Consider the following 21,044-nt stretch of genomic DNA (forward strand, 5'->3'; position numbering starts at 1 on the left):
TCCTTGGCGTGGAAGCCACAAGAGGAAGGGATTAAAAATCAAAAAGAAAAGAAAAAGGAAAGGAGAAGTGGAAAAAAAAATAGTTCGCTATCTCGCTCCAGTGTCCAAATCGCGCACAAGTTCTGAAAGCGATTGTGGTTGGCCGCTGTTGATCGGTGCAATCTCCCGACGTCTCGAGGAGGAAGAAGAAGAACACGTCGGGTTAGTTCGATTTCTCTTCATTTTTTTGTTCATTTTTTTCTGCGCTTTTCCGCGGCGATGTGGTAGAGTGGGGGAGTAGGGGTTTGATGCTTCCAGAGGAGTCGGAGAGGCGATTTTTATGGGATTTTTTTTTGTTGGCGGCGGTGCGTGCCCTCGCGTTCAGCCAGGGTAGCCACCTCCCGCCGCCGTCTGTCTTCCCTGAGGTCGCCGCCTCGTTGCTTCGAGTCCTACTTTGATTTGGAAGCCGATGAGTTCGTGGTTTTCCTGGAAGTAATTGAATTGTTTTTTTTGTATGCGAATCTGGGTGTTAGATTTGGTGAAGTGCAATGTTTTGCTGGTGTTTGGTGATTTTGATGATAAGATAGATGATTCCACTGAAGCAATGGGGGTGTAGCAAATGAGTGGCGGCGGCGAGGATGAATGAACCAATGTTTTTCCCTTGATTAGATGACTCCACCGCCAACCTAGTGTAGCTTGCTCGCTGCAGCCAGGTGCCGCCATTGCTCAAGCTGCTTAAGGAGGGCACTGACGATGCCCTGGAGGCTACCACACGCCTGCCCTGGCTGCTTGGCTTCAATCTTCAAGGGTCAATCGAACCTCCATCAGAGGAGAACGGTAGATTCAGATTGAGGAAGAGCACACTATTTCAGTGGTATTTTGAGAGAACCAAAGGCTTTCTATTGGTATATATCACAATGTGCAAGTTCAAGTGATATATACCCCTTTTTATATTAAACTATTTATTAGTTATTTTCTCTCTTCGTTCATCTCATACATTGGAGTATTGGACACAACTAGTCTTAAAGTTGTTGCAGCTGTATTTGCTGTCTTTATTGGTTTGCACTTCTTAGTTCCAATTCAGCAGTCCGTATTCAGTAATGCTATAGGTTTCCCTTCTATAACAAGTGCAAAATGTCTTTATCTCATTTCAGGTTCTCTGTTCTTTGGGGGACTCCTACAGATGTAATTGGTTCTGTAAGTTGGGGACCTAATCAGGTGAACACTTGATTGTGATAGGCTTGTCACCATTGTTAGATATGCAGCAGGTTACTGACACAACAGGGGCTGATTTTGTTTGGCCAATCTACATGTGGATTCTCTACCGCAGAGTGTATTTTCATGCTGTATCATTCTAGTGGCCATTATAGGTTAATAACTTTATATTTCTATCTAAGGTGGTTGTTTCAAACACTGGCATTCAGTAATGTGTTTTTACATTCCTGAAAATGTTCTGAAAATTTTCGTTATTGTTATGCTGACATTGTGCTACAAATATAATTCCAACATGAGTATTGATATTGATTGGAGTCGTTACTCTCTGAAGATAGATAATGTTCTTTTATACAAAAGTATGCAAACTTTCTTGCTTGTGTCATTGAACTTGATTTTCTATTACAATGGATGTTGATTTCAGGGTTAAGAAATGTCTGACCAGGAGAGAGATGATATTCCTATGCTACTAAGAAATGTTGAGCTACCAACGTTTCCTCCTAGAAGTACATCAATGTGCATACCAGTTAGGGATGATGAATACGAAGAAGACACATTTGTACCCCATACTGGTCCTCTGTTTGTTCAGCCACCAACACAAACTGCAGCAGCGGGCATTCCATTTACAAATACACCAGATATGCCTCCTCGACCTCCACAAGGAAAACAAGTCAACAAGCCACATGCGATAATGCCAGAAGAAATTGGAGGAAACAGGTGGTCTTATAGTGGGAATGTTCCAAAGAATGAACATTTGATGATGTCTGGACCTTTGGGACAATGTGACGATCCTGATTGTGTCAACTGCCCTCCTGCTTGTAAAAACAAAAGGCATTTTCACAGAGGATCAAGTACATTGGACAGTAAGGTGGTCTTACTTCCCTCTTTTTGTAGGAATGCACAAAACATTAAAACTATATGATTTTATCTGAACCTGATAGTTGTGGCTGGATTGCGCAACATTTTTCTAGTAAAATAGCATAGTATTGATACATACTTCACAATCATCATAAGTGATCTGGATTCGAGAAGCCTAGTACTTCTGAATTATAAAGTAGAGAACACAAGTCTAAAAGAAACATAAAAGATAAAAGGCAAAAAAAAAAAAACAGAGTATAGAATGCACCTCTACATAGATGAGAGGTAATATTAGTTGATATTTATCTTCTTCTTATATAAAAATCTCCTAGTAAGCAATCAACATTTGGCTACAGATAACTCAATTTTAAGCATCAAAATTTCTATTTCAATCTTCAATGGAAAATAACAGCCAATATTGCTGGAGGTAGCGCTGTAGCGGAAGTACCCCGCTATTGTTATTGCGGCTGCAATTGTGGCCATTGTGAATGCTATTTAGTACCTTGGTTCTTAGTTTTTTTTTTGTCTAGTTAGATTTCTTCAACATAATGATCAAAGCACTTCTTAAGAGCGCTTAAAGTTACTGACTGTGGTATTGTTGTATTGAATAATCTAATCTGTTTTCTTTTGCTCTCTTGAAGTTCCATAATTTTCTTTGTGAGCATGGTGGTGGATGGAAGAAGGAAATTGAGCGTTTCCTTTCACGCATTCCAGTTATGAACCCACATGCAAAAGTTGTTCAGCAATGGAATCAGTTCTTTGTGATATCATGCCTGGTTGCCATATTCATTGACCCACTATTTTTCTTCCTATTATCAGTTCAAAAGGTAACTAGTTCACTTGAAGATGCTAGTTCATATCCATCTGTCAAAAGCCTACAACTTTCTTGTACACTTCATTTGTTGTTGCACCTTGTTTGTGAGTTTGTGAGCTAATCTTGTGTAATTTTTCTTACTCCTGTTGCAGCATTCTATTCTCCTATCGGTTAACTGTTCTAAGTGTTGATATCTTGTGTAATGGATTGAAAGGGTCAAATAAGCCTAAAAGGGGAGGGGGGAAGGAATAGGCGATTAAAACTTTTAAGTAGATGCAGAAGCAGTGCTTTTCGGAAATTCCGAAAATCTCAGATACTCCGAAGATCAAAGCTGACCTGCACTTACTTTTGTTCCCTTTTTTTTTATGCAGGATAACAAGTGCATTGTGTTGAACTGGCATTTTGCTACAGCACTTGCAGTTGTGAGAAGCGTGACTGATGCTATTTATTTTCTACACATGCTTCTTCAGGTCAGTACATCATTGCTTTTGCTATTCTATAGAAGGTTCTATAATTCATGTTCCATGATAGGGTATGGTTCCACATTTTATAAAATTCTTTCATAAATAACATGGTCACTAAGGCATCAGATGGAAGGCAGTTTGATTATATTTTGGTTCTTTGGTATGCATATTAGGACAAGTATATTTGTTGAGTGATCAGTAGTTTTCTTCTAAAAATGCCAAATTAGATACTGGTTTTTTGTGAGTATAACTTGCACTTTTTATCTGTTGACAATATGTGAGAAAAGGCTCAGCCGCTCAGGTTCAATATTCTTGTGTCCTGGTATCATGTTTTAGTAACTAACAGTAATGCATTGTTTGATCTTCAGCGGATGATTTATCATATCTCCATGATCAAATAGTTGTGATATCTTTTTACCCTTTGTTTGTTAATTGTAATGGTTTGTCATGCTTTGACTCCATTCTGGTATCATGTTTTAGTTTGATTTATCATATCTTGTATTTTATTTTATTTTGCATCTATTTGTTCCTGTCCAGTTTTAACCCCAAGAAAACATATTATCAACTTTTGACCGTTTTATTTTTTGCATTTCTCTTTCAGTTCAGACTGGCTTATGTAGCTCCAGAATCGCGAGTAGTGGGAGCTGGAGATTTAGTAGACGAGCCAAAGAAAATTGCTGTCCGTTATCTTCGTGGATATTTTTTACTCGACTTCTTCGTTGTGCTTCCACTCCCTCAGGTAACTTGTTTTATCCTTCTGAGTTGATGTGGCTAAATTTTGACATTAAGCTTCATTTTTCTTCTTTATCCCTGATGGATGACTTATTATCTAGGCTGAAGTTTTCCTTTATCATTCTATTTATATTTTTATATTGCTTTGGTACTCCTCTTCAAGTCGGTAGCAGAAGGCAAACTTGTTCTTAGGGTTATGATAATTATTTTTTAGGGTAGGTCAAACAAATAAAAGAGTTAGCTACTGGGAACGCACTATACATCCTGGAGAGTATGTTGGAGACCTGGCACAAGCAGCATAGGAGTTAGGAGGTCCCAGCTATCCATCCAGCTGTTGAAAATTGCTTTTCTTGTTTGCTTGGCTTATTACTTTGCATCTGCCATGGCTTTGTGGACCGGTGGCCACAACTGAATGCTTGCGATTGGCAAGTGCTAGTGATCCATGTTCATCTTTTTCATGCACACAGCAAATTCATTGCCCTATGTAGCTAGTGTTATGGACCTATCATGAACAGATCAAGAGCATTTCTTTCAGTTCTCTTCACGTGCACAATAGACCACATTATCCTTTTAAGCTATAAACTTGTGATCTCCACTATTGATGTACTTTAAAATACATAAGCTTCATCTAAGGAGTATTGGTTCAAGTCCCCGTTGAAAATATATGCTATTGAACCTTTCAGGTTTATTTTGGTAGTTTCTTGTTGGTCTCAGAGTATTTGCCAATGTATTTAAGCCAACTAGAAATTGACAAGAAGTCAAAAAGAAGTTGCTGTTTAGCATTGAAAATACTATGGATCTTGGGCATGATAATGACTAATTGATTATTCCATACTTGTGACCTTAGCAGATTGAGGATGAGTCTCATGAAATTGATCATGCAGAGGAACACCTTAGCTAGGCTGGCAATTCTTTGTTACTTTCTGTTCTGTTTGCCATCAATATTGTCAGTATGAGCATCATTTGATCTGATTGCACTGATGCCCTTTATCTATTTATTGCCCCAGTTGCTTATGTAAATCAGAATTGCATTTTTTTCTAACCCTATTAATAAAGGATATTCATCGAAACAATTTACACCTTTTTATATCTTATTGGCTAATACTTTTTTTTTGTCTTCTGTTCCTTGATAAAGGTGATGATATTGCTGGTCATCCCTAAATATGTTGGGTTATCAACTGCAAACTATGCTAAGAATTTACTGCGTATCACTGTTCTTCTTCAGTATGTTCCCCGCATCATCAGATTTGTACCATTGCTTGGTGGTCAGTCTGACTCATCTGCCAATGGATTCATATTCGAGTCAGCGTGGGCTAACTTTGTGATTAACCTTCTAATGTTTGTTTTGGCGGGACATGTTGTTGGTTCATGTTGGTACCTATTTGGATTGCAGGTTAGTTCAGCTTCTATTTCAGTTTTCTGCACAAAAATATTGTGTTTATTCATGTTGAACCAGTAGTTTTTCATCTGGGGAAATTGATAGTGTCACTTAAATGTTGAAATAGGGAAACCACTCAAATCAACCTTTGCATCCACTCAAATATTGAAACTTACCAGTATGCCCTCCCTTTGTCTTCTTATTTCTCCATTCTCCTTTACCCCCTCACAAAGAGCAGCAGTACGACTGTTCCCTCTCCCTCATCATTGTTGCCACCTGCTCAAGCTTCATCGTCATCACACACATTGCAATGGTTGACTTGTAGTGCTATCTCAACCTGCTCAAGCTTCATCGTCATCACTCGCCTGGATTTTTCACATTTTGGTCCTTTTGAAAAACTTATTTCGCAAATAGACCCCTGAAAAAACTTATCCCAGAAATGGTCCTTTTTGGGGCGTCAGAGTGGCTGGCGCCGTCATCCAACGGGACGGCGCCAGCCTCTCTGGCGCCGTCCTCCTGCCACCGTGGCACACGCGAACCGACGTGGCAGGAGCGCCCGAGGGAGGGGGGCGCCAGCACCCCCCCCCCCACCCCTCACCTCCATTCCTATTTCTCTGTATGGAGTTGCAACGGTGTCAATTTTGTTTTATTTTTTCGGATGTTTTTTCACACTTAGGATCACGATACAACCAAATTTAAACTCGAACTACCACTTAGCTAAGTCTGAAAATAGCTAGCATACCACTTAGTCTACTTTGCACCTTCACTAAAATTAGACCATAGCTCATTTAGTAAAACCCTTTGATCAGCATGTTATACATAATGCACTCTATCACTATATGAAATTACTTAATCTAATTCAAAATATAACCACATGAAATGATAGCCATAAGTTAAACAGTACAGAGAGATGCAATTTTTTAATTTTTATTTCATTTTTTTGATATTTTTTTCACACTTAGGAGAACATAGGAACCAACCATATAAAAAATAAACTCAAACGGACAAAATGTGACTTGTAGAATTTTCCAAAACTCTACCGAAACGGACAAAATGTCATTTATTAAAATAGGCGTAATTTTCTCATACGGACTCGGAATCAGGCAAATAATATATCCATGGACATCTACAGAAAATGTTACATCCGATTCTCCCCAGCTTCGCCGGGTTCGGCGATATTAAAACCTCCAAATTCCGCTTGCAAGATTGTGTTTTCGAGGAGAGAAGTTTCTCGGTAGAGCTTTGGAAAATTCCATAGGCCACATATTTTGTCCATTTGAGTTCATTTTTTATATGGTTGGTTCTTGTGAGTTCCTAAGTGTGAAAAAAATATCAGAAAAATAAAATAAAAATAAAAAAGTTGCACATCTCTCTCCTCTGCACTAGTTCGGAGAGAGAGGAGAGGAGAGGAAAAATTCTACAGGTCACATATTACGTCCATTTGAGTTCATTTTTTCTATGGTGGGTTCTTATGTGTCCCTAAGCGTGAAAAAAAAATATCAAAAAAATAAAAGAAAAATAAAAAAATTGGGGGGGGGGGGGGGCGCCAGCCACTCTGGCGCGCTCCCCCTAGCTACCTCAGCATCGCCCCGCCACGTCGGCAGGGGGACGGCGCCAGCCACTCTGGCGCCCCAAGAAGGACCATTTCTGGGATAAGTTTTTCCAAGGGTCTATTTGCGAAATAAGTTTTTCAAAAGGACCAAAATCTGAAAAATTCACCTCGCTACTGTTGTGGCCAGCCATGTCAGAGGTCTCAGAATTGGTTGCAGACTAGAGGGGTTTTATAACTCAATGGCTGATGGAGCCTGTCAGAGTCTAGGCCACCAGAGGTGGAGAGCAATTGTTTGGAAACTGTTGGATTTTTGGGATGAAGAGAAATGGTGATAGACAGTGGGGTAGGCATGCTTTTCTTTTCATATGGCTCGTAATCGGCAAAGAACAAGGAATTAAATTAAGAAATGCATTTTATGGATGCAACACTGACTCGAGTGGCATTTTACAAATTCCAACAAATTGAATGTCATATTATTAATTGTTTCCTTATATTTGGAGAACTATGCCATGACAATGTGTGCTTTATTATTGCTTTATTATTGATACGGAGAAAACATATCTTCTGTTTAATTTGTTGTTTTCATTTAGATTGCATTTTATTGTATACATGCTGATTTCCTTGTGTTTTTCGCCGGGCCGGCGTAAGATACGCGGCCAAAGTTTATTAAGATTGAGAAGAGGTTCAAACTAGTACAACAGATACAGCTGCCATGGAGGCTAAGAGCTGTACAACCTCTATTGTTACAACGATGCACATTTGATTTCCTTGTGTTAAAAGGGGTGATTGTAAATTGCTATATTCACCTGCTCCTTTTAAGTTGTTCACGACTCCTTTGGTATTTTTAATAGAGGACTTGATCATATCAAGCTACTCAGGAGATGTTAACTAAAGTAGAGGTTCATGATGTTATTATTCCTTTTATTTTCATTTGACAGAGGGTCAACCAATGCCTACGGAATGCTTGTTCTGCATCAAAAATTCCATCTTGTGATGGTTTTATAGATTGTGGACGTGGCATTAATATTGGGAAGCAGAATCAACTAAGCAGACAGCAGTGGTTTAATGATTCAGCCTCAACAGCTTGTTTCGACACTGGAGACAACGGTTTCCACTATGGGATTTATGAACAGGCTGTTTTGCTAACTACAGAGGACAATGCTGTTAAACGTTATATATATTCATTATTTTGGGGTTTCCAGGTATTTGACTTTTGTTCCTTATATTCTTGTACTTAAGTTGTGTCTCATTTGTTCCATTTGATGTATAAGGTTTCTATACGTGATTACAGCATCCATGCTAACACTGTACAATTTTGACTACCCTTTACTGATGTTATTTTGGTTTGACGTCAGCAAATAAGTACGCTAGCTGGTAATCTTGTCCCAAGTTATTTTGCATGGGAAGTCCTGTTTACTATGGCTATTATTGGTTTGGGGCTGTTGCTTTTCGCATTACTTATTGGGAACATGCAAAATTTTCTCCAAGCTCTTGGAAGACGGTACGTGGTTATACATGCAAAATTTGCTAGTGTTTATTGTGCAATATTGTCTACCTTACAATCCTGAGATGGACCTCTAATTGTTGTGTTAATACACATCAGGAATTGACACCTCTATATAGATATAAGCTGTACCAGCTAACAGAAAAAATATCTAGTCCTGATTCTCTCTTCTTCTTTTTTTGGATAGGAGACTAGAAATGCAACTTAGGAGGCGTGATGTTGAACAGTGGATGAGCCATAGACGCCTGCCAGAAGATTTAAGAAGGTTCATCTACATAACTTCTAAACAAAATTTTACTAATCTTTTCTTTAAAAAATAACATCATATATTCCTTAATCTTGTTGCAAATCGCAACCATTTATTAATTCAGACTATTAATATGTTGTTGTTTTTTTTGCTTTGTCTTACTTTTTATTGTTTATGTGGCTCCTATTATTCAGAAGAAGAAAAACGTGTACATATTCAACAGTTATCAGGCTGCTTTTCTTGATAAATCATCTTATAAGTGGAATCTCATGCAAGCTATGATCTGTGTTACAGATCTCATTTTGTTTTGTGGGTAAAACGAATGCATGATATATTTTGAGGAAACAGATTTAGTGGAAACATCATTTGTTTGATATTGAAATTTGTCAATTTAGTTACCAAGTTTCCATATGCAGAAGATGCACAACAGTCTCATGGCAATGTCAATGAGATACCTGAATTTTGGTTTGCTACATTCTTTTAGGATCATTATTTCGAACTAGTTTATTTGTGCGGAAATCAATTTTTAACTCGCCCAAAAGGGTGCAATTTTATCTTTTCTTTGACACCAAGGATTGATATTGAGTATTTGCCACTCTAAATGTGCAACTAACCAACAATCGCTACTCAGTGTATTCTGTCGTCTTTAAGAAAAATGAGTGTCAGTTTGTGAAATGTTCGAAATAGGCTTTTCCTCTTTGCATTCTCTTCTTCATCTCCACAATCTTAATCATACCAGAAGTTAAAGATTTGTTGGAGAGGGAGGGAATGGTAAATCTGGAGTATTCCTATAATGGGCAAAGAACACAAACTTCCCCAGGCAGAACATGAACTTTTACATTTGTTGGAGTTGGCAAGCAAATGATTTCCTCTTTATTTTTGGACTGGAAGATTGTAATACTTAATAGTTTTATGAATGTCCAGGAGGGTTAGACGCGCAGAAAGGTTCACCTGGGCAGCTACCCAAGGGGTGAATGAAGAGGAGCTTTTAAGTAATTTACCAGAAGATATTCAAAGGGACATACGCCGTCATTTCTTTAGATTTCTTAACAAGGTTTGTTTATATGAGGACTCTGACTGTTCTGGGAGAGCAAGCACTGCAACTAGTTACTCTATCACATTTTTACTTTCCATGCTCATGATGCATTTAAAATTTGAGGTTGCTGATGATTTACCCCTACAATTTTCAAGGAAATGCTGACTACAATTATTTTGCAGGTCCGATTATTCACATTGATGGATTGGCCTATCTTGGACGCTATATGTGACAAACTAAGACAAAACTTGTATATTAGCGGAAGTGACATCCTTTATCAAGGTGGTCCAGTTGAAAAAATGGTCTTCATAGTGAGGGGAAAGCTAGAAAGCATCAGTGCAGATGGAAGCAAAGCTCCGTTACATGAAGGTGATGTATGTGGAGAGGAGCTCCTGACATGGTACTTGGAACACTCTTCAGCTAACAGAGGTCTGCAGTTTTTGCATTTTGTGTTTTTATTGTTTTCTCTTTTCTGTGATTTATATTTGGTAAGTCTCCATATTTCTATTGTTTCAGATGGTGGGAGAATGAGATTCCATGGTATGCGTTTGGTTGCTATTCGTACTGTAAGATGTTTAACAAATGTTGAAGCTTTTGTACTAAGGGCAAGCGATCTCGAAGAAGTAACTTCACAATTTTCACGATTCTTGCGCAATCCACGAGTGCAGGGTGCAATCAGGTGGAGACTTTTTTCTTTAGTGTCACATGATCATATATGCTCACCAGAATAATTCTCTGATTCAACTAGAATTGTGTAGGCTTATGAATGGTTTATCTGTTGATTTAAATTAATTTTACCATAAGTTAGTTGGGAAAAAACTAAGGGAGTTCATCATGCATCACAGTAATTGTTATTAGCTGGGATATTTGGGATAATTAGAAACTACTACGGTACTCTGCTCCATGCAGGTCATGCATTCAGTTGTGTCAGTTGCCGAATATCTATCTTCTATGATATGTATGACAATGTTCACTAATGCTGGTGCGCTACTGTTGCAACTGCATCCAACAGGTATGAGTCACCCTACTGGAGAACCATTGCTGCAACGCGTATTCAAGTCGCATGGAGGTATCGGAATAGGCGATTGAAGCGAGCTGGGATGTCGAAGTTGAACGATCAATCTTATAATTCTGCATTGGAACGTGGCGCGCGTGAATGTGATGCTCGTCAGCATGGGCGGGTATGATTTGGATCGACAAGGTGCTAACGTTTGGTCACATTTTTATGCGCTAGAGCCCTGACATCCTTGTGGCTATCTTACTTGGCAGAATGTATTCTATGTGAGCTACATAATTTTTTTTTTGCCCCACAATTAGATCTGGTAGCTAGAGTACCAAACTGGAGGAACTACATCTCATGTATATAATGACGGCTAGTTTTTCACTAATAACTGTTTCATTCTTGGCCTGAAATCTTGCCTGCGTATCTGCTAAGCAATTGTGTTAGTTTGTTGGTTGCCTGCAACTGGATCAGGGCTCGGCAAGCTGTTGCGTTAAAGACGCTTGTCTCATGGATAAGCTCTCGTCGCGGCGGGGTGGGAGGCCGTCGGTTCGCCGTTCCCGTCGTCGGTGGAGCAGATTAACGGTACGATATGCCCTGCTGCACACTGATCGTAGGGTCATTTTTAGTTTTGCTTCCCTACCAAAATTGTGCATTTGCTTTTCTCTTTCTTTTTTTTTCACGCGTACGTTTGGCTTTTGAAACGACCTCAAACCGCTGTGTTCTGGGGTAAGGATTAGGAACCAATTAGTGCACGATTAATTAAGTATTAACTTAAAAAAACTTTAAAAATAAGTTAGTATGATTTTTTAAAACATTTCTTCTATAGAATGTTTATATAAAAAATATATACCGTTTTAGCAGTTTGGGGAAGCTTGCCCGCGAAAAAGAAGAGCCGAAGACAGCCTAAACTCATCCGAGCACAACTCTCTCAATAAAAAAAGGAAAAAGAAACAGTAAAAAGTGTGCAAGCAAACGGGCCGGGGACGGATGCTGCGGTTGGGCCTGCCTGGGAGCCCGAAGTTTCTTCTTCAACGACACCAGACGCCGGGGGTCCCGCTCACACTGTCGCTTGGCTCGCCGCATCTCTTCCCTCCTCGCAATCACAAGCCGAGCGGGCGGGCGCGCGGCGGAGAAAAAAAGCCGCTGGCGCTGCAGCTACTCACGCGCAGCCAACAACTCCACCTTGCCGTGCATTGTACTCGTCCCAAGCAAACAGCCCGTGCTGCTCTATCAGCGCCTCCAAATTTCTGGTTCAGGATCGAGAGATCGCCCCGCCGAGCCTGGCGAACTTGAGGTACCCCTGGTGTCGCGGTGACCACACGCCGAACCGGTTGTAAACCATGATTCTGCACGCGTACATGGTGTCCCGTGTACATGTCCCGCTTCATCTCCAACACCCTTCTCCCTTTACGCAACGTGCCGCACGGGCGCGGGCACTGCCCAACGGGAGCTGAAGGGGCGGATCCAAAGTAGAAGGGCTGGTATCAGGTGACACCGATGACTTTCGACAAAACATATAGCGAAATTGTTTATCCATATGTTATAACACTATAATCTAAGCATAATTAGCATCCTATGATACCGATAGACACGTTATGACACCAACGAAACGATTCTCTGAATCCACCACCGGAGCTTCCAGTAACTGTGTCGCCTCCATATATATGCTCACATTAAGGTGGTGTTTGAATCTACTTAAGATGAAGATGAACATAAATATTAATTGTTTCACGCAAAACGATGTGGTAATAACATATGATTAATTGAATTTTAATTATTACAAACTTAAAAAATGGATTAATTTCATGTTTTAGAACAACTTTCGTATAGAAAGTTTTCGCACGAAACGAACCGTTTAGCAGTTTAAAAAGTATATCACTTTTATCAAAAAGTTTATCTAGTTTTTATTGGAAAAAAGAACAGGGCCTTACAGTTAAGCTTGGTGTGGCTCTCGTGTATGTATATTTCCTCCATCCAAAATATAAGATACTTTGATTAATGTGATATATCATAGTACGTATTATATGTTGGAACGAATGGAGTATACGGGAACTAGGATAAAGTTTGTATTGGATCGGAGGTAGGAACGTTTTGGAAACGCGGATAAAGTTTGTATTGGATCGGAGGTAGGAACGTTTTGGAAACGCTAACGTATTCGTATTCAACTATTCAAGGTATAGTCATGAATTGATGCATGCGCGGCAAACCCTTCATGTATAGTACTAGCTAAATACCCATACATTGCAAGGAGGTTGAATATATTCTTTTGTTCTTTTTCATAGCTTGGGAATGAATATTCTGCGTGCTTCACTGTTTATTAGTGGCATCGACATGTCAGCTGATAGTGGAAGTAAGTGATGACAGATTCATCAATTTCTAGTCCCCACATGTCAGTTGTGCGTGGTGACGAATTCACCCCTCACCACTACGACTAGAGTTTTAGGAGTATAATATGCAACTGGTCGTATTCAGACGGTTGTATATACACAATGCCATGCCATTAAGCAACGGGTCGCGCATGGTACATCTCTAACTAGCTCCCTCGCATACGGATTTTTCACTAGCTGCATATTTTCCCTTCTATTAATCTCGTAGCGACAGAGACTAGACTGGATGAACTAAATCAGATACTACCTTCTTTTCAAAATGTATGATACATTGACTTTGCATACAACGTTTAACCATTTGTCTCATTAAAAAATTTAATATAAGTATGTAAAAGTATAAGTTAAGATTATGTTTTATTTGATGATAAAATAAGTTACAACAAAATAAATAATATTTATATATATTTTTAATCAGATGAATGGTCAAACGTTATGTGAAAAATCAATAATATCATATATTTTGAAATAAAGGAGTACTGTATTTTCATGAACCACTGTTTCATTCTTGGCTTGAAGCATTGCCTGCATCCCTGCTCGCCTACATGCTGGTAGCTGTGCAAACTGGTGACCCTGCACCTCAGCACCTGGATCAGGTTAGAGATGCTTGTCCGTTGCTACACAAGTTACTCAGCTTGTGAGATAACAGTGTATACCCTATTGCACGCTAGCACTAGTGCATTTTTTTTCTCAGCATTGCAGCTCTCAATTAACAACAAGGGTCATGATTCATGGACACCCGAAAAGCAACCAAAAACCCTACTAATTTTCACAAAAAGAACATCACTATCGAGTCACAACTCACAACAGCTCATCAACTGATGATACCACTAAACAGTTAGGCTGAGCAATCACAGATTCACAGTTTGCTGGATTGGAATACGTATGTAGTAACAATCTTTCTACTTGTCGCGGTGATCGTAGACATGGCCGTCGCCGGCGGCGGCGGCGCGGAGCACGACGTGGCGAATGTTGTGTGCACGAACTCCTCCCAGCCGAGCCACGATCGATCCCTCCACCGCCGGATCGAAGCTCGCCGAGAACACGCCGTACGGGACGCCGAGGAGGAGGCCGAAGAGCAGGAACGCCACCCAGAGCGGAGGCTGCAGGTCGAGTCCGGTCACCGCGGCCGCCGCGCGCAGCGCCGCCTCGCCGGCACCCGCGCCGCGCCGTCCACCGCCACAGCACCTCCTCCTCCGACTCGAGGAACGCGAGCTCCCCGTCGCGCTCCCGCCGCCCGACCCACGCCTCGTCGCTGATCGACGCGTCCGCCACCAGCAGCGTCCCGACCAGGAACGACGCGTGTCCGCGTCGATGAGTGCCCGCAGGAACTCGCCCTCCTCGCCGCCGAACACGGTCGCCTCATCGGCGACGCCGGCGTCGACGAGGTTCTTGAATGATTAGGCGGGGGCTCACCGCTCACAAGTGCAGCACGCCACGGGTCACCAGACGTGCACGATCTTAATTAGGAGTACCATGTAAGTATGTTTGTCATGTTCTTCGGTCCAGTTGATTAACACTTAGAGTCGTGTGGTGATGTTAAGATAGTATCCGAAATGACCTATGGGAAAGAGGAATTTTACGAACATTTTAGAAACGAACTAACTCGTGTGAAGATTTTTGTAACGTTTCAGCGTTCCAAAGGAGCCCTCAGCTGCGAGTTGAATGTTCTTTTAGCATAAAACGGTCATGTACAACTACAATCTCTATTAATCTGAATATATATATCTGACTACAAGTCTTAAACCACTTTACTGAGTATTTCATGGTTTAATCGAACAAAGTGCTGTGAAATCGAGTTAATTAGTCAGTGTCTTCATCTTCTACTTCTTCCTCATCTTCGTCTTCCTCCTCCTCGTCCTCGTCGTCGTCCACTTCGTCGTCTATGGAGGAATGCTTGGCCATGGACAGTTCGCTCCAGTGGCTAGCGGCGAGCTCCCACCCCACCAGCGAGCCCCTCTCCGCGGCGTTCCACCTCGACGACAGGAACCCGTAGTGGAAACCGAGCAGCCCCACGGCGAACAGCACGGCGGAGCCCGCGGAGCCGGCCCAGGCCGGCGCCGCGTCGCTCGCCGCGCCGTCAAGCACCCTCAGGAACGCGGCCTCCGCCGCGACCGCCGCCGCGGGTGGCGCCAGCATCCGCCACATCATCCCGCGCCTCATGTCCTCCGACAGGTTGAGCCCGAGCCCGAGCCCGCCCGCCGCGCGCCATTCTTGGCGGTTCTTGGCGACGTCCCCCCTCGCCGCCGCCGCAGCGGTGGTGTCGATGACCTCGACGTTGCTGGAGCTTGCCACCGCCGCCGGCCGGGCGGTGAACACGCCGGCGACGCGTCGCCGGCTCGGTTGGTGAAGCGGGCGTGTGGCGGCGCCTCGAGAAGGGAGGAGCAGCAACTCCATGGCCGCGGCAGGTGAGGTCCGGTGGTGCGAGTGAGTGAGTGAGACCGTACGTACGTTTGTGAAGACGAGAAATGCGTTATCCTATCCTAAAAGGACCTTTCTGGGATAGCAATGTGGAGATATTTTTTTGCTTAGCTTTGCAGTGACCTAACCATGTGTCAGTTGGCTTGGTCACTGGGTGAGCTTCACAGTCAGGCCTTCTTTGACTTTGAAACAAAGTATTGTGCCTATAAGAAAATTTCCTGTTTGGCTCTTTAAAACAGATATTTGAAGCTTTTGAAATCCTATAAAAGTCATTTGGAATGGTTCATGTAGACTTCTAGAGAAATTTTCTTTCAGTCTTTCTCTCTCATCTAACTCTATTTTTATTTGCATCGTCTGTCCATCTATTTAAAAGACCGTTTCTATGTTTCTTATGTGTTTTTAGTATTTTATTGTGTATTATTCCTACTAAAATCCCTTATTTTACCATTTCTATGTTCCATAGGGGTCTCAATTTTATTTCATCAAGTTGAATTGTCATTTGAACAAGTAGTACACACAATGGCAAGCTCAAAAAAAAATTAAATGAATGATTTACTGGATGTTGCCTCACAATCATAACAATCTAATGATGCTTTCCTGAAAATTTTGGAGTCAAGACAAATCTATCTCTACTACGTTTGCTATAAAATGTTACACTTTCAATCTCTAAATTAATGCTATATTTTTACTGTTCACTCCCAGACGAGCCCAGTCGACCCACCAGTGCCTGACCATATTGTCCTATCTAGGGATTGACCCTTGAAATCAACGGCACAGATAATTCCCCTGCAAAATCGAACGGATCAGAGTGCATTTCCTTCCATTAAGACATAATCACCGATTAATCACATGCATGAAGCTAAGATAATAAGGTAGGTTCCCCACACTCCAAGTCCATTCTGACACGGTTTTTTTGTCCCAAGCAACGATCTCATGCACTCTCTCTGGCTAGTTGTTCCATTGCTGCCTCCAGCTAGAAGCCATGCAAGAAGAGGCAACTGGGCGATCGAGCTCTACTACAGTGGCTAGCTAGCTTCCCCTCCACATGCAGCTTTGAGATCTGCTAGCTCATCCGGATCTCCTCTACGTGCTACCATCCAAAAGCATCTAACAGACACATCATTTTTTTGCCCTGGCCAATTTTTTAAATTTTCTTTTTTCTTCTTCTTGATCTCCTGTGTTCGTTTTGTGCCTCTCGTGATCATGCACAAGCTGCCCTACACTGTGTCTGTGTGTGTGAGCGTTAATGTGAAGACGGTTTGTACGAATCCTATGCTATGGCGAGCGTGCTTTGATGAGCCTAGAAACATTGGTAGACTAGAGCATGTTGTTAGTTACTCCCTCCCTCCCAAAATAAATGCAGCCATGGTTTTTCGTGCCCAACTTTGACCGCTCGTCTTATTTGAAAATTTTTTGAAAAAAAAATAAGTCACGAGTAAAGTACCATTCATGTTGTATCATCTCATAACAATAAAAATACTAATTATAAAAAAATTTCAAATAAGACGGACAATCAAAGTTGGACGCAGAAACTTATGGCTGCACTTGTTTCGGGACGGAGGCAGTAGTAGAAGAGGTTATGATCAATGTACTGTGAGTACTTAAGTGGCTAAGTACTGCCTTGACACTGACATCCTTCCCCTGTCTGTCCCGGACAGGCAGCCTTGCGTCGCGTCAGGCTTTATCCGGAATGTTGCTTCCGCTTTCCAGGTGATAATTTTGACGCAAGTAATTGCTCGATCGATCCGTGTGGCTGTAGTACGTCCATGGATGTCGGATCGGAGACGATTGCACGACGCAAACTAAATGCATTCTGACTTCACGAATTTTTTTTGTGGCTTTTTTGCGTGTGGGTGATCGATGAGGAACAGTGAGATCAATGCGGTTGCATTGCACCCGGCGAGAGTGCACAACGGTTTTGCATGGTTTTGGATCCTGGGAATGCAAGGGGATCAATGGAATCTATCACGGGAAATTCTGGTCAAGAGCAGATCATCTGCAGTGTGATCTTCCAGTTCTTCCACGAAGACGCCATGGAATTTGCAATTCACAGAAAACGGAACATGGAATTCACATTCATGATTCACCACCACCACCACCTGATATGCACCACCATCACCATAGAACAAAAGAATCTTGCAGTTGAACCGATCGATCGATCTCGCGTCGTCTAGCATGGCCGCACGACCGGCGGCTCAGCCACCGCCGCCGCCGCCTTGGGCGCCGCGGCGACAGCGGCGGCGGCGGTGTTCTTCCTCGGCTCGGTGCGGCCGAGCTGGCCGGCGCCGCCGCGGCCGCCGGTGACGCTCCGCATCCGGCCCTTGCCGAGGTGGTGCTCGCAGAGGGAGTAGCCGACCAGCGTCGGCTGGCTGCAGCGCCACCCGCGCCCGTTCACGCGGCTGCAACGTGACCCCTCCATCAGCACCGCCGGGCCACGCCGCTTCTTGGCTCCGCCGCCGCCGCCGCCGTCGTTCTTGGTCTCTTCCTTCGCGTTCGCGGCCACTGGCATTGCCCGGACGACGCCGTTGACGAGACGCTCTCCTGTAGTACTCCTGATCGCCGGATCAGGCTTGCTGTAATGGCCATTCTCTAGGCTGCAAAATGCAAGAACATCATCGAGTCATCTGTCAACCATCTGACGAACAAGCAGCTACAGCAATGAATCCAACCCAATGCAATCAGAGATGCAGCAACTTATGATGCCAAACACAAGGGAATAGTTCACGACGCTCGCGACGCACATGGTCCATGTCTGCCGATCGATCAGCATGGCTTGCACGGTTGCACCAATGCGATCATGGAAGAGGACAAGCAAAAAACAGGCTGTAAGAGAGGCGATCACACAATCAGCCATAGAACAGCCATGGAAGTGGCCGATCGAAGATGCCAAGATCGAGGGTGCAAGAGCAGTAGTGCGCTGGATGGATTAGCAGTAAAGAAGCCAAGAACACTAGTAGCAGTAGTACATGCCTACATGAGCAGGGCCGTGTATTAAATTGGTTGGATTGATGTGTGTCATGTGTCAAGCTGGCATTGCCCAGTATAAAACAGTAAAAACCAAGCCCAGAAGATAGAAAAAGTCCCTTGGATGCTTTCCCTTTCCATTTATTACTACCCCCCACTACCGCTACCACCACTACTACTGTCACTCACACCCACACAAATGACACAAATGACACAAGTTAGCATAGCAGAGGCACTTTCTTGTTTTGTTCCTGTTCCAGTTTCAGTTGTTCTTCACATACCTCCTGTGACCATCTGCTGCTCCCTGCTGTGCACCACCACGGGGCCTGATCTTGCTGCATTCCACAACCGCATTGTCCTGGCAAAATGGCATCAATCCAAGAACATGGGGGGGGGGGGGGGTTAGTTAGATAGATCTGGGCATCCGCCATAAACGGGTGTGGTGCAACCTATGATGATAGTAACTAGTAACAAGAATCATTCATAATGGCAAGTTTCTTGTTTTCTCTGTCGTTGGAGCAGATTGGGATCAAAGGGGGTAGTGTATACCTGCGGGAACAACGGCAATGCCGCGGCCGCGCGCATCGCCGCCGACGAGTCGTCGTCGGCAAGATCCGCATTTGGGTGCAAGTGCAACCGCTCCGACTTCTTCTCCTCCTCATCCACCTTGTCTACCGAGAGCCAGTAACGTCCATGGTTTCTTGGTGGAGGCTGGGGAGCAGTGGATGGATCTGAGGAGGGATGCAGGGAGGAGAGAGCCTGCAGGGACTGAGGCCGCCTCCTGATCCTCATGGATGGATGAGAGAGAAAGAGAGAGAGAAGGGGAGAAGGAGGAGAGAGAGAGAGAGAGAGAGAGAGAGGGAGCAATGGAGATTTGGGGAGGGTGCAAATTAAAGGAGGGGGGCTTTGGGGTGTTGGTTCCTTGGTTTTGGTTGGCCTTTTATGCCTCATGGATGGCATTTATTTATGGGAACCAGTAAGCACAATAGGAGTAGATTGGTGGTGCAGTTTTTACACTTTGCATATTTGCGCATTGTTGCCTTGATTGGCTTTTGGCCTTTTGGGTTTGGGTTGGTTTGGCTTTGGCCTAGTAGGAGATGAGATGAGATGGGTGCACTTATCAAGACTCCAGAGGTGGATGGATGGATGGATGGATGGCGTGAGTGGTGGGATGGGTTTGTTTTTGCATGCAATACGCCATGTGCATTAGAACTGTTGTATAGGAGATGGGATGGAGAGGCAGGTGAGATTTGTCTAGTGGACAGTATTGCTATGCGTACAAATGAACAATACATGTGGGGGAAAAAAGAAGGTAGGTGTACATTTCTAGATCTATGGTTTGTGGTTTTCAGTTGGCATGTCTTCGTTTGAGGTTCCAAATGGGGGAGGTAAAGACTGAAAGAAGACTTGTGTGTGAATTGGTGTGATGGATGTCTTACAAATAAATGTTTGCATAAAACAATTTTGTGCATGCGTTTTTATATCCACATGGTTAGCCTTAACTCGTGTCCGTATTTACGTTTAAAACTGTTCGTTGATTGTGAGTTTGATTATCTTCCTTAAATAACACTTTATCCTAGCACACTTATTATGATTATGAGGGTAACTCTAGTATTGGTTCGACATGTGTGGTCCATCCAAGCAAACAAATTTTCGGTTAGATCGTGGCAGCGTGAAAATTGATTTGTGGGACCCACATAAAGTCAATCTCAATCTTACCTACATTTGCCCTCCCTCTTGTGTGACCCCACAAAAAATATTTTTAATTGGTTACGATCACTTCTCTTTTGAAGTCAATTTTATTAATGATATACTATAGATTCTCATAATATGCGCGGTTGGAACTTTTGGTGCAAGGTTCAATTTCAGTCTTACATTGGAGTTACTTTGATGTGTATACACAGTTAGTATATTATTTTTTGAAAAGAAAATGTTCCATAATAGTCCAATAGCCATTAGGATTTAAGAGAAACCAAAACACGCAAAGAAAAGGATGGCAATAGCAACTTTTCTCTCTCTTTTTTTTACACTGATTTCTCTCTCTCTGTATAAAGGGATCGAAAACATCGTTTTCAATGGGATTTTTTTTACTATCTAATAGTTTGCTAATGTTATTTTCTTTTCTTTCCAGGTAGGCGGTTTATCGCCTAATCTTGTTAGAGGATCCTGGTGCATGAAGCGGGGTTGCCCATAATCGTGGAATTATCCATGATGTGGAATAAATGATACTCGCCCCCTTCTCTGAAATACATGCTATTCAACACAACGGTCGAACTCCACTAACTTCTATTTTATGAGTTATTTGTGATACACAACAAAATTATGCTATCACGACCATACTCATTTCTATAGGAATAACATCGTATATGATATTTCCATGTGTCTAACCTAAATATTGAATTCTTGTTTTTTTTTTAAAAAAAAGTCAAATACAACGATGTATTCATAATCAGAGCATATAGATCTAGACCACTCACATCATGCACCAGAAAGTAT

At 42.4% G+C, this 21,044-nt stretch overlaps 3 protein-coding genes across 3 annotated transcripts; 1 reads left to right on the forward strand and 2 right to left on the reverse strand.

Moving 5' to 3' along the window:
* Positions 1 to 81: 81 nt before the first annotated feature.
* Positions 82 to 11,186, forward strand: LOC4330882 (probable cyclic nucleotide-gated ion channel 20, chloroplastic). The gene is made up of 14 exons (NM_001416930.1): positions 82 to 201; positions 1,134 to 1,197; positions 1,616 to 2,059; positions 2,691 to 2,876; positions 3,235 to 3,333; positions 3,929 to 4,066; positions 5,195 to 5,452; positions 7,928 to 8,191; positions 8,345 to 8,490; positions 8,681 to 8,758; positions 9,665 to 9,794; positions 9,959 to 10,205; positions 10,293 to 10,455; positions 10,789 to 11,186. Exons 3-14 carry the CDS (start codon positions 1,625 to 1,627, stop codon positions 10,961 to 10,963), a joined length of 2,319 nt encoding a protein of 772 aa, NP_001403859.1. The 5' UTR covers positions 82 to 201; positions 1,134 to 1,197; positions 1,616 to 1,624; the 3' UTR covers positions 10,964 to 11,186.
* Positions 11,187 to 14,818: 3,632 nt separating this feature from the next.
* LOC4330883 (uncharacterized) lies at positions 14,819 to 15,834 on the reverse strand. Its single transcript, XM_015768695.3, has one exon. It carries the CDS (start codon positions 15,558 to 15,560, stop codon positions 14,967 to 14,969), a length of 594 nt encoding a protein of 197 aa, XP_015624181.1. The 5' UTR covers positions 15,561 to 15,834; the 3' UTR covers positions 14,819 to 14,966.
* A 1,689-nt stretch (positions 15,835 to 17,523) lies between these two features.
* On the reverse strand, positions 17,524 to 19,629 carry LOC4330884 (uncharacterized). The gene is made up of 3 exons (XM_026022930.2): positions 19,098 to 19,629; positions 18,830 to 18,906; positions 17,524 to 18,178 (listed from the first exon to the last, which is right to left on the reverse strand). Exons 1-3 carry the CDS (start codon positions 19,506 to 19,508, stop codon positions 17,755 to 17,757), a joined length of 912 nt encoding a protein of 303 aa, XP_025878715.1. The 5' UTR covers positions 19,509 to 19,629; the 3' UTR covers positions 17,524 to 17,754.
* Between the last annotated feature and the right edge of the window lie 1,415 nt (positions 19,630 to 21,044).

The sequence above is a fragment of the Oryza sativa genome, chromosome 2 (assembly GCF_034140825.1).
Source record: "Oryza sativa Japonica Group chromosome 2, ASM3414082v1".
In the NCBI taxonomy this organism is placed as follows: domain Eukaryota; kingdom Viridiplantae; phylum Streptophyta; class Magnoliopsida; order Poales; family Poaceae; genus Oryza; species Oryza sativa.

Excerpts from the sequence above, each read along its gene's own strand:
- LOC4330882 (NM_001416930.1), top strand. The coding sequence starts at position 1,625 with ATGTCTGACCAGGAGAGAGATGATATTCCTATGCTACTAAGAAATGTT. Across the intron at positions 8,192-8,344 it reads CATTATTTTGGGGTTTCCAG|CAAATAAGTACGCTAGCTGG; the intron begins GTATTTGACTTT and ends GTTTGACGTCAG. Across the intron at positions 8,491-8,680 it reads CTCCAAGCTCTTGGAAGACG|GAGACTAGAAATGCAACTTA; the intron begins GTACGTGGTTAT and ends TTTTTTGGATAG.
- LOC4330883 (XM_015768695.3), bottom strand. The coding sequence starts at position 15,560 with ATGGAGTTGCTGCTCCTCCCTTCTCGAGGCGCCGCCACACGCCCGCTT.
- LOC4330884 (XM_026022930.2), bottom strand. The coding sequence starts at position 19,508 with ATGCCATCCATGAGGCATAAAAGGCCAACCAAAACCAAGGAACCAACA. Across the intron at positions 18,907-19,097 it reads CATTGCCGTTGTTCCCGCAG|GACAATGCGGTTGTGGAATG; the intron begins GTATACACTACC and ends CCATTTTGCCAG. Across the intron at positions 18,179-18,829 it reads GCAGCAGATGGTCACAGGAG|CCTAGAGAATGGCCATTACA; the intron begins GTATGTGAAGAA and ends TGCATTTTGCAG.